Source organism: Saimiri boliviensis, chromosome X (genome assembly GCF_048565385.1).
Source record: "Saimiri boliviensis isolate mSaiBol1 chromosome X, mSaiBol1.pri, whole genome shotgun sequence".
In the NCBI taxonomy this organism is placed as follows: domain Eukaryota; kingdom Metazoa; phylum Chordata; class Mammalia; order Primates; family Cebidae; genus Saimiri; species Saimiri boliviensis.
Genome location: NC_133470.1, coordinates 13,824,775 through 13,838,145, shown reverse-complemented (window position 1 = coordinate 13,838,145; position 13,371 = coordinate 13,824,775). Strand labels below are relative to the sequence as shown.

General features: G+C 38.3%; 1 protein-coding gene across 6 annotated transcripts in view; it reads right to left on the bottom strand.

Moving 5' to 3' along the window:
• The window catches only part of REPS2 (RALBP1 associated Eps domain containing 2), a 219,914-nt gene that overhangs the window by 98,955 nt on the left and 107,588 nt on the right, over positions 1–13,371 (bottom strand). For all 6 annotated transcript variants that reach the window (XM_003924137.4, XM_039475603.2, XM_039475602.2 and 3 more), the window contains exons 7-8: positions 9,783–9,846; positions 3,645–3,787 (exon numbers count right to left, since the gene is read on the bottom strand). In XM_003924137.4, coding sequence (XP_003924186.2) covers positions 3,645–3,787; positions 9,783–9,846 — 207 coding nt within the window. The remainder of the gene's footprint in view (positions 1–3,644; positions 3,788–9,782; positions 9,847–13,371) is intronic.

Here is a 13,371-nt window from a genome sequence, read left to right as displayed (position 1 = left end):
GAGCCTGGGACAGGGGAATAGCTTGAACCTGGGAAGCAGAGGTTGTAGTAAGCCAAGATCGTGCCACTGTGCTCAAGCCTGGGTGATGCAGTGAGACTCTGTCTCAAAAAAAAAAAAATTATTGTTTTAGGAAACAAGCTTGTCTAGTCATAAATGCATGAAGATATCAACCAAATTTATACTCTTCACCAATCTTATCAAAAACTGGGTTAGATTTTCTAAAAACTGAATATAGATTAGAAAAAAAGCTGGAGGCTGGGCGCGGTGGCTCAAGCCTGTAATCCCAGCACTTTGGGAGGCCGAGGCGGGTGGATCACGAGGTCAAGAGATCAAGACCATCCTGGTCAACATGGTGAAACCCCATCTCTACTAAAAAAAATAATACAAAAAATTAGCTGGGCATGGTGGTGTATGCCTGTAATCCCAGCTACTCAGGAGGCTGAGGCAGGAGAATTGCCTGAACCCAGGAGACGGAGGTTGCAGTGAGCCGAGATCGTGCCATTGCACTCCAGCCTGGGTAACAAGAGCGAAACTCCGTCTCAAAAAGAAAAAAAGAAAAAAAGGAAAAAAAACTGGAAAAAGAGTCAAGCTTTAAAAAAAAAAACACTAAATGAAATGCCATTAAAATGAAAAAAAAAAAAAAAAAAAAGTCCAGGCATGGTGGCTCACAGCTGTAATCCCAGCACTTTGGGAGGCCAAGGCAGGTGGATCATGAGGTCAGGAGTTCAAGACCAGCCTGGCCAATTTACTGAAACCTCGTCTCTACTAAAAGCACAAAAAATTAGCCTGGTAATGGCGGTGGGCGACTGTAATCCCAGATACTCGGGAGGCTGAGGCAGAGAGTTGCTTGAACCTGGGAGGTGGAGGTTGCAGTGAGCTGAGATCACAACACTTCATTCCAGCCTGGGCAACAGAGCGAGACTCTGTCACACACACACACACACACAAAAGAACAAAAAAATGAATAGGATCATTCATATTTTGCAAAGAAAAGCAAAAAAAAAAAAAAAAAAAAAAAAAGAATGCACAGAGAAGACCTAAATGGTTCTGGTCATTTTCTTAAGCTTCATGCAATGATAAACATGGGTGATAAAGCATTTTAAAATATGCTATCACTGAATTTGATAGGGTTTTATGAGTTATTTCATGTTTTCCATTAGAACTATAAAATTATTAATTAAAATTAATCCCACAAGCCCTGGAAATGATGTGCAATTTTTGTTTAATTGAAGTGTATATGATGAATTCTTCCCTCGTTTCTGTATAAATGCATGCTGACAGTCTCCATAAAAGACCAGGAAGAAACATGGGGCTTTCTTCCATGTGAAGAAAGATGGCATTTCATTGGCACTCTTTTTTATAAATTCTCCTCTATTGAATAAGCAGGTCAAAAGAAGCCATTTGCAGTAGGAAAGGAATCAAGAGATTACTTCTTTCCTGTTAACATACTTTTAGCTCATGGCTTTCAGGTGTCTAAAAATTAAGTCAGTTACTTTTTTTTTTTTTTTTTTTTTTTTGAGATGGAGTCCAGCTCTGTCACCCAGGCTGGAGTGCAGTGGCATGATCTTGGCTCACTGCAACCTCTGCCTCCCAGGTTCAAGTGATTCTCCTGCCTCAGCCTCCCTAGTAACTGGGACTATAGACGCACACCACCACATCTGTCTAATTTTTGTATTTTTAGTAGACAAAGTTTCACCATGTTGACCAGGTTGGTCTCAAACTCCTGACCTTCAGTGATCCGCCTGCCTTGACATCCCAAAGTGCTGAGATTACAGGTGTTACCCACCACACCCAGCCATTATGTCAGTGACTTTTGAAACAGTCTGTGAAACACTTGGACACCTACAAAAGTGACTTCTCAAATAACAAGGCATGGCATTTGCCACAGGTTCCACGGCCATATGGCATCAAAACAATAAAACAGACCCCCAAACAGAAAACTCAGTGTGGGTATGGGAGATGAGGTTACCCAGGACTCTTCCCCAAGGCTCAAAAGAGGGCACAGTAAAGGTATTAAATATAACTAACCCTAGAACAGAACTTGGACCTTTGCCACCTGTTAATTCCCTTCAGAGAGAGATAAAAGCCCCACGTGTCTCCAATCCCAAGAAAAGGGGTTCCTCTATGACCCTGCACTGCCTTGTCAATGAGAGCCATGTAGGCATCAAGATAACCCCCAGAAGGAAGGGAGGGAGGGAGGGAGGGAAGTGGGGGGGGGAGAGAGAGAGAAAGAAAAGAGGGGAGGAGAGGGGAGGGGAGGAGACGGGAGAGGAGGAGAGAAGAGACCAAAGAGAAAAGAGCAGTTTCCCATGCTCCTCAATTGCAAGGTCATTCCTGGGACCCATGAGAGTTCCCAGCATCTAAGAATGGGCAGCAGGCTAGACCTACAGACTGCAGTAGGCAGAAAGCAGGTATTGTTAGCAAAATCCAAGTCCAGAAATTTAGGTTTTGCTCTCTGAACTCTCCCCTTCTTGTATTTTATGAGGACACTTGAAGAAGATCCCAGAATGGGTCACTCTTCTCCCAACATGTTTACCTGTCACTTAGCAGCAGCCACAAACATAGACTCTTCCCTTTGAGTTCCTATCCTCTTGCTAATCTAACACAGAAAATGACAAACTTTTTACCTAAAAAAGTCAAGAGGCTCCGAGACTGACTTAGATAAGACATTTGCCACTTTGAATCTGGTGTCATCATGAGGAAGGGACTAGACAAGATAATCTAAGGCCTTTTGCAGATCTAATCACAAAATTTATACTCTACTAATAAGTAATTATAGTTTCTTTAGACACTGCTCCCTCTTGCTAATAATCACCCATGACTAAGCTCTCATTTCTTTAACAACCCTTCCTAAAAAGTGAGAAAGGTTGTTGAAAGCACCAGCTGTTTCTAGGGCCTCTCAATGAGCACTACACTTCAGTGAATAATGGAAATCAGACCAGTGCCCACTTGCCTTTGAAAAGGGCAAGACACACTATTAATTTTTCACTCTCCCAAAGGAATTAATACATATGTTATACTCACAATGACTCTTTCCTATCTAAAGGGTCCAAAACAATAGTTTGGGTGAGACTGTTTTATTAAGTTCTATTCTAACCCGCTGATATGCTAGAATATTCTCTATCTGCATCTGACTGTAGTCACATGGGTATATACATATATAAAAATGCATCAAGCATACATTTAAGGTGATAGTGCTTTGCACATTTCACTGCATGTAATTTTTTGACTTTTAAATTAGGTATAAGAGTTCTATTCCACTCCATCACCCAGGGCCACCTGGAGACACAGATGTGCCTAAAGATGCCAAGTTAACAGTTGGCACTACAAGATCTTCCTCTTCATTTTATACCAGCTAGGAAGTTCGGTACTTGCCTATTTCACAACTGTCATGAAAGAGTAACTAACTTTGGTTCAAATCCATCTAGATGGTATAGAATGAGAAAAACAAATAACTCACACTTACCAAGAGCAGCCCTATTCCTCACATTATGAAATGCAAAAGTCTAATATTGGTTAAAGAAAAATAACTATAAATACCAAGGACTCCCCAAAGTATCTGGACATCATTTTAAGAAACGAAAGATTTTTACACGGCCTGGAGGAAAAGTACTTAAGGTTTACAATTTATGGTGAGGCCTTACCTGCCTGCAGGTACTCTGGCTGCAGAGTTGGAGGCAGGCCCTCAGGTAACGGATAGCCGTTCTTCCGAGCCACAATGAGATGAAACGCAGCACAGAACTCAGGCAGGGTCAGGGCTCCGTCACAGTCAGCATCACTAAGTTCCCTAAATGTAACAAATGTCATGAGTACCTAACATGGGGCTTACAGAAAAAGTTATTTGGCCCAAACATCTCAATAAAACTCCCAGACTCTCTGGTGATGGCCCTACCAGATACCAAAACCCTCCTAGCCAAAGCCATTTGAAATCTCTGGGGGCCACTCTGAGGAAGAAAAATGCTGATTGATGGGATCAGCATCAGTAGCATTTTATAAATAAAAATTTAAATTATTCAGGTTCCCTAATTGGTCTGTTTAACAACACGGAGGACATGGTACAAGAAACTATGCCACCAGAAAGAAAAATGACACCCAGATGTCCACAGTCATTGAGTAAATGCAGGCTGCATGAGGTGAAAAGCCCTGGACATAGTGTTCAAAACAGGCAGAGGAAGGTGGCCACAGCCATTTTGCAGATGTCCCAGCCATTAAGCTGTTTACCCAGAGCACAGAAATAAGCTCTTTGTTTTTCAGCTTTAAGGGAAAACCTTGGAATTTTCAAGTTACATAGATTTTTATACCAAACTGTTCTTTGTTTGTGAACGCTCTCCTGGGCAAATAAAAGTAAGCTCAATAAAAAATGGAATGAATTATGTTTTAGGATAAAACTAGTAACTAAAGAAGACTGGAACCAGATAAGACAAAAAGGAAGAAAGGGGAGTCTTAAACAGGCTTGTCTTCACGCTAGTCATTATTTCCCACTAAAAGGCACAGACCTATTTACTCAGCACAAAAGAAACTTATTTGCCAAAGTATTATAACTAAGACCCATAAGCTTAACCATTTCTTAGGTGGACAGGGACAAGCATACTTGTGTTAGGACAGAGATAAGACACATACAAAATTATTTTAGAAAGGTATTATTATCTGAAAGAAAATGTATCTCTAAGGTGAGCTCTATAACCTCCTCCTCCAATTTTGAATGCACTGGGACCCTGAAATAGCTGTTCCACAGAGTGAGGGGTCAGGAAACTGCTTCAAATGTTGGATAGAGAGAATGCCATTCAGCTTTCATGGTGTGTCTCAACAAAAAGATAGGAGGCCTCAGGCCAATAATGTTTAGACTGGGAATTCTGCCAAAATAAATGGTATTCTTTTTTAAATGATCATTTCTTTTTTTTTTTCCTAGCTGGAAAAGCTAATATAAGGGTGGAGCATGGTGGCTCATGCCTGTAATCCTAGCATCTTCACAATCCAAGGTGGGAGGATCGCTTGAGGCAAGGAGTTCAAGACCAGCCTGGTCAACATAGCAAGATCCTATCTCTAGAAAAAACTGAAAAGTTAGCTGGGAACATAAGAGACATATAGAGAACTCTCCACAGAATATACATTCTTCTCAGCACCACATCACACCTACTCTAAAATTGACCACAGAATTGGAAGTAAATCACTCCTCAGCAAATGCAAAAGAATGGAAATCATAAAAGTCTCTCAAATCACAGTGCAATCAAATTAGAACTCAGAATTCAGAAACTAACTCAGAACTGCACAACTTCATGGAAACTGAACAACTTGCTCTTGAATGTTGACTGAATAAACAATGAAATGAAGGCAGAAATAAAGATGTTCTTCAAAACCAACAAGAACAAAGACACAATGTACCAGAATCACTGGGACACATTTAAAGCAGTGTCTAGAGGAAAATGTATAGCAATAAATGCCTCCATCAGAAGCAAGGAAAGCTCTAAAATCAACACCCTATCATCAAAATTGAAAGAGCTAGAGGAACAAGATCAAAAAAATTCAAAAGCTAGCAGAAGACAAGAAATAACTAAGATCAGAGAAGAACTGAAGAAGACAGAGACACAAAAAAAGCCCTTCAAAAAATCAATAAATCCAGGAGCTGGTTTTTGAAAAGATCAATAAAATAAACCACTAGCCAGATTAATAAAAAAGAAAAGAGAGAAGAATCAAAGAGATGCAATAAAAAACGATAAATGGGATATTACCACAGATTCCACAGAAATACAAACTACCATCAGAGATTACTACAAAAAATTCTATGCAAATAAACCAGTAAACCTGGAAGAAATGGATAAATTCCTGGACACTTGTACCCTCCCAAGCCTAAACCAGGAAGAAGTCAAAACCCTGAAAAGACCAATAATAAGGGCTGAGGTTGAGGCAGCAATTAATAGCCTACCAACCAAAAAAAGCACAGGTCCACATGCGTTCACAGCCAAATTCTACCAGCCGTACAAAGAGGAGCTGGTACCACTCCTTCTGAAACTATTCTAAACAATCCAAAAAGAAGGTATCCTTCACAAATCATTTTATGAGAGCAACATCATCCTGATACCAAAACCCGTCAGAGACTCAACAAAAAAAAAGAAAACTTCAGGCCAATATCCTTGATGAACATAGATGCAAAAATCTTCAATAAAATACTGGCAAACTGATTGCAACGGAACATCAAAAAGCTTATCCACCACGATCAAGTAGGCTTCATCCCAGGGACACAAGGCTGGTTCAACATACACAAGTCTATAAACGTGATTCACCACATAAACAGAACCAAAGACAAAAAACACATGATTATCTCAATAGATGCAGAGAAGGCCTTTGACAAAATTCAACAGTCCTTTATGACAAAACCCTCAATAAACTAGGTATTGACGGAACGTATCTCAAAATAATAAAAGCTATTTACAACAAACCCACAGCCAATATCATCCTGAATGGGCAAACACTGGAAGCGTTCCCTTTGAAATCCGGCATTAGACAAGGATGCCCTCTGTCACCACTCCTATTCAATATAGTATTAGAAGTTCTAGCCAGAGCAATCAGGCAAGAAAAAAAAGTGGGGGTATTCAATTAGGAAAAGAGGAAGTTAAATTATCTCTATTTGCAGATGACATGATTGTATATTTAGAAGACCCTATCATCTCAGCCCAAAATCTCAAGCTGATAAGCAACTTCAGCAAAGTCTCAGGATACAAAATCGATGTGCAGAAATCACAAGCATTTCTATACACCAATAACAGACTAACAGAGAGCCAAATCATGAACAAACTCCCATTCACAATTGCTACAAAGAGAATAAAATACCTAGGAATACAACTAACAAAGGATGTAAAGGACCTCTTAAGGAGAACTACAAACCACTGCTCAAGGAAATACGAGAGGATACAAACAAATGGAGAAACATTCCACACTCACGGTTAGGAAGAATCAATATCATGAAAATGGCCATACTGACCAAAGTAATTTATAGATTCAACGCTATCCCCATCAAGCTACCAATGACCTTCTTCACAGAACTGGAAAAAAAAAAAACGCCTTAAAATTCATATGGAACTAAAAGAGAGCCTGCATAGCCAAGGCAATCCTAAGCAAAAAGAACAAAGCCGGGGGCATCACACTACCTGATTTCAAACTATACTACAAGGCTACAGTAATCAAAACAGCATGGTACTGGTACCAAAACAGAGATATAGACCAATGGAACAGAACAGAGGCCTCAGAGGCAATGCCACACATCTACAACCATCTGATCTTTGAAAAACATGCAATGGGGAAAGGATTCCCTGTTTAATAAATGGTGTTGGGAAAACTGGCTAGCCATGTGCAGAAAGCAGAAACTGGACCCCTTCCAGGCACCTTACACTAAAATTAACTCCAGATAGATTAAAGACTTAAACATAAGACCTAACACCATAAAAACCCTAGAAGAAAACCTAGGCAAAACCATTCACGACATAGGCATAGGCAAGGACTTCATGACTAAAACACCAAAAGCATTGGCAACAAAAGCCAAAATAGACAAATGGGACCTAATTAAACTCCAGAGCTTCTATACAGCAAAAGAAACAGTCATTAGAGTGAACTGGCAACCAACAGAATCGAAAAAAATTTTTTACAATCTACCCATCTAACAAAGGGCTAATATCCAGAATCTACAAATAACTAAAACAGATTTACAAGAAAAAAATAAACCCATTCAAAAGTGGGTGAAGGATATGAACAGACACTTTTCAAAAGAAGACATATATGAGGCCAATAAACATATGAAAAAATGCTCATCATCACAGGTCATTAGAGAAATGTAAATCAAAACCACATTAGATACCATCTCACGCCAGTTAGAATGGCGATCATTAAAAAATCTGGAGACAACAGATGCTGGAGAGGATGTGGAGAAATAGGAACACTTTTACACTGTTGGTGGGAGTGTAAATTAGTTCAACCACTGTGGAAGACAGTGTGGCGATTCCTCAAGGACCTAGAAATAGAAATTCCATTTGACCCAGAAATCCCATTACTGGGTATATACCCAAAGGATTATAAATCGTTCTATTATAAAGACACATGCACACATATGTTCACAGCAGCACTGTTTACAATAGCAAAGACTTGGAACCAACCCAAATATCCATCGACAATGGACTGGACAAGGAAACTGTGTCACATATACACCATGGAATACTATGCAGCCATAAAAAATGATGAGTTTGTGTCCTTTGTAGGGACATGGATGAATCTGGAAACCATCATTCTCAGCAAACTGACACAAGAACAGAAAATCAAACACCACATGTTCTGACTCATAGGCAGGTGTTGAACAATGAGAACGCATGGACACAGAGAAGGGGGCATCACACACTGTGGCCTGTTGCAGAGGGCCAAGGAAGGGACAGCAGGGGGTGGGGAGGTCGGAGAGGGATAACATGGGGAGAAATCCCAGACACAGGTGACAGGGAGATAGAGGCAGCAAACCACATTGCCATGTGTGTACCTATGCAACAATCCTGCATGATCTGCACATGTACCCCAGAACCTAAAGTACAATAAATTTTTTTAAAATCAAATAATTGACATGTAAAAAAATCAAATAATTTACATGTTAAAAAAATCAAATAATTTACATGTTAAAAAAATCAAATAATTGACATGTTAAAAAAGTCAAATAATTGACATGTTAAAAAATCAAATAATTGACATGTTAAAAAAATCAAATAATTGACATGTAAAAAAAAGTTAGCTAGGAGGCTGAGGTAGTAGGATTGCTTGAGCTTAGGAGTCAGAGGCTGCAATGAGCTATAATTGTGTCATTGCACTCCAGTCTAGGTGACAGAGTGAGCCCTCATCTCCAAAAAAAAAAAAAAAAAGACCTAATATAAGGCTTGTAAAAGCAAAATATGTATATATGGCTGAAGAACCTAAATCCAGCTCAGAATCCCCGATACATTGGCATGCACGAATATTATTGGAGTAGTTTTCCAATAAGATGCACAAAACATGACAAGCAATTTTAAATCCTATCATAATTCTATAAATCCTCATGCAAAAAGCTTTACATAAACATTCCAATGTTTTTAAATAGCAGTGTGATCTCCTGCCCAGTTTGGGGGAAGAACTAGCCCACACACAGCCGAGAGTTTACAGCAGCATCGAGCATTTTCATGAATGCAAATAGAGCCATCTGGACTATCCCAGCACAGCCCTTCTGGAGGCAGAGCACATAAAGGTACAGTGGATACCACAGCTGCAAGTTTGAATTAGGGCCCAGCTGATAAACACCAGCCAAATTTACAAAGCTCAGAGGCAGCTAGAATAGTCAAACCTAACCTAACTCCAAAATATTCCTCAAACTTCTGTTCACTTGGCCTTATAAAATATAAAATACATAGCTTGTCAAAGTCCTTTGGTTACTTTATCACACATAGTAGGAAAGTCTGAAAATGAAATCTACAAGATGATAACTCTCATGTGCCCACAATTGCCTAGACTGAAAAGGGATTGAGATGGGGATAATAATTAGGAAATTACTCTAAAATAATAGTTAACACTTATAGTGCTTAGTACGTGCCAGATATTGTTCATTGTACTTTTCATATGATAATATTTCATTTTCACAGGAACAAAAATCTGAGTTGTATTCACTCTCATAGTCTGTTTAAAACATCATCCAAAATATAAGACTTTTTAAAAGGCAAAGGTAGGAACTGAAGGATGGGTTATGTATGATGGTATGAATGTCATATGGCATTAATTGTACTTACCAAATATAGGAGAGTTCTGGAATGGAAAGCTTTGATTTGGTGAAGAAGTTCTTGGCCACAGAACCTGTCAAGTGCCATTGTTTAAATAAACCATTAATTACTCAGCTAGAGTAGCTTTTACATTTATATACAAATAAATCACAATTTTCAGCAATCTCTTCTATATAACCACAAACATATTTATTCCTCAAAGCAATTATGAATCATGGGACTAAAAGCAACACATGAATAGCTTTTTTAAAAATATGTAAATTACAATAGGGCAAAAGAAGCAATAACATAATGCTCATGATAGATGCAAATCATATAAATTAATTTCTGCTTCATTTTTATCAAAATATGTAAAATTTTACCAAAAATTTAAAAGACGAATTTCAATACTTTGAACAAATTTGGCAGATTTCAAATAGAAATTTCAAATAGAAAAGTAAAAGAAAACTGACCAAAAAGAAGAAAACTAATACCAATGATCCCACCACACAGAGATAAGACAGACATCTTGGGAAAGAATTTTTGGTGAGAATTAAGAACTCCTAGTTGCTTTTTGAGAAACTTATCCAAGAATCTTTCTTTCTTCATTGTTGATTTACCTGTATCCATTGAAATCAGGCAATCATTCCACTTTACATGTTACATAATTGCAAGATTCAGCTGTACTTGAAATGTTAGACCTTACTGAGACTGAAATTTGAATACTTTCGGCTCCCAATACAGTTTGATATAGCAATTCCACTCCTAGGTTTGTATTCAAGAGAAATAAAAATATATGTTCACATAAAAACTGGTACACAAATATTTAAATAAGTATTATTCTTAATACTCCAAAAGTGGAAGAACCCCATATGCCTATCAACTGATGAATAGATAAATAAAATGAGATATACTGATACAATGGAATTATTCAGCCATAAAAAGGAATGAAGTTCTGGTACACACAACATGAACGAGCCTTTAAAACATTATGCTAACTGTTGGTGGGAACATAAATTAGTACAACCACTATGGAAAACAGTTTGGAGGTTCCTCAGAAAACTACAATTAGAGCTACCATATGACCCAGCAATCCCACTGCTGGGTATATACCTAAAAGAAAGGACATCAGTAAATCAAAGAAACATCTGCATTCCTATGTTTGTTGCAGCACTGTTTACAATACCTGAGATTTGGAGGCAACCTACGCGTCCATCAACAGATGAATAAAGAAAATGTGGTACATATACACAATGGAGTACTATTCAGCCATTAAAAAAATAATGAGATCCAATCATTTGCAACAACATTGGATGGAACTGGAGATCATTATGCTACATGAAATAAGCCAGTCACAGAAAGACATCACATGTTCTCCCTTATTTGTGGGATCTAAAAATCAAAGCAATTGAACTCATGGACATAGAGAGTAGAAGGAAGGTTACCAGAGGCTGTGAGAGATAGTAGCAGGGAGACAGTAGGGCTGAGGTGGGGATGGTTAATGTGTACAAAAAACTAGTTAGAAAGAAAGAATAAGACCTATTTGATAGCACTATAGGGTGACTATAGTCAATAATAACTTAATTGTATATTTTAAATAACTTAAAGAATGTAATTGGATTGTTGGTGACTCAAAAATGAATGCTTGGGGGGATGGATATCCCATTCCCCATGATGTGATTACTATGCATCATGTCTGTATCAAAACATGTCACGTACCCCCATAAATATACACACCTACTATGTACCCATGAAAACATTTTAATTTAAAAAAACTGAAACATTATGCTAATTGAAAGAGATGAGACACAAAAGACCATATGAGATTCCATTTATAGGAAAAGGGATACATTCTGAGAAATGCATCATTAGGCAACTTCCTCATCATGCAAACAACACAGTGTACTTACACAAACCTAGATGGTACAGCCTGCTATACACCTAGGCTAGATGGTAGAACCTATTGCTGCTAGGCTACAAACCTGTACAGCAGCATGTTCCTGTACTGAATACTATAGGCAGTTGGAACACGATAGTAACTATTTGTGTATCTAAACACAACTAAACATAGAAAACAGCCTGGACAATATAGTGAGACCTCCTCTCTACAAAAAATTAGCCAGGCATAGTGATATGTGCCTGTAGTCCCAGCTACCCAGGAGGCTAAGGTAGAAGGATCTCTTGAGCCCAGGACGTCAAGGCTGCAGTCAGCCAAGATCACACTACTGCACTCTAGCCTAGGCAACAGAGTGAGACCCAGTCTCAAAAAAAAAAGAGAAGGGGGGAGAGAAGGAAGGAAGGGAGAGAAAAGGAAGGAAGGAAGAAAGGAAGGAAGGAAGGAAGGAAGGGAGGAGGTGAGGGAGGGAGGGAGGAAGGAAGGAAGGAAGGGAGGGAGGGAGGGAGGGAGGGAGGGAGGGGGGAGAAAAAAGGAAAGAAGGAAGAGGAAGGAAGGAAGGAGAAAAAAGGAAAAAATGAAGGAAGGGGAAGGAAGGAAGGAAAAGGCCGGCCATAGAAAACATAGAGTGAAAATATGGTATAAAAGATGAAAAATGGTTCACCTCTATAAGGTCCTTACCATAAATGGAGTTTGCAGGACTGGAAGTTGCTCTGGGTAAGTCACAGAGTGAGTGATGAGTGAATGTGAAGGCCTAGGACACTGCACTACTGTGGACTTAGTAAATACTCTACACTCAGGTACACTAAATTTATAAAAAAAAAAAAAAAATTCCTCTCTTCAATAATAAATTAACGTTAGGTTACTATAATTTTTTTACTTTAGAAACTTTAAAATTTATTTTAACCTTCTTGACTCCTTTGTAGTAACACTTGGCTTAAAACGAAAACATATTGTACAATTTTAAAATAATTTAAAGAGTGTAGTTGAATTGTTTGCAACTTAATAGACAAATGCTTGAGGAAGTGGATGCCCCATTCTTCATGATGTGCTTGTTTCACATTGTGTGCCTGTATCAAAACATCTCATGTACCCCAAAAATATATACACCTATGTACCCACAAAAATTTAAAAATTAAAAAAAAATTGTACAGCTGTACAAAATTTTTTCTTTCTTTATATCTTTATTCTATTACTTCTATTTTTTAATTTTTTGATTTTTTTAACTTTTAAACTTTTTTGTTAAAAACTGAAATACAAACATTTATCAGCTTAGGCTCTCACAAGGTCAGGATCATCAATAACACTGTCTTCTGCCTCCACACCATGGAGGTGACTAGAAGGGGACAATAATATGCAGGGAGCTATTGTCTCCTATGATGACAATGCCTTCTTCTGGAATACCTCCTGAAGTTCCTGCCTGAGGCTATTTTACGGTTAACTTTTTTTTATATAAGTAAGAGTATACTATAAAGTAACAATAAAAGTATAGCATAATATATAATAAGGTAATAAGGGTCATTTAGTGTTATTATATACTATACATAATCATATGTGCTAGGCTTTTATACGACTGGCAGCACAGATTTGTTTATATCGGCATTATCACAAAAATGTGAGCACTGCCTTGTGCTGCAACATCATGATGGCTACAGCATCACTAGGTGGTGAATGAAGTTTTTCAGCTCCATGATACTGTTATGGAACTGCCACCATTGACTGACT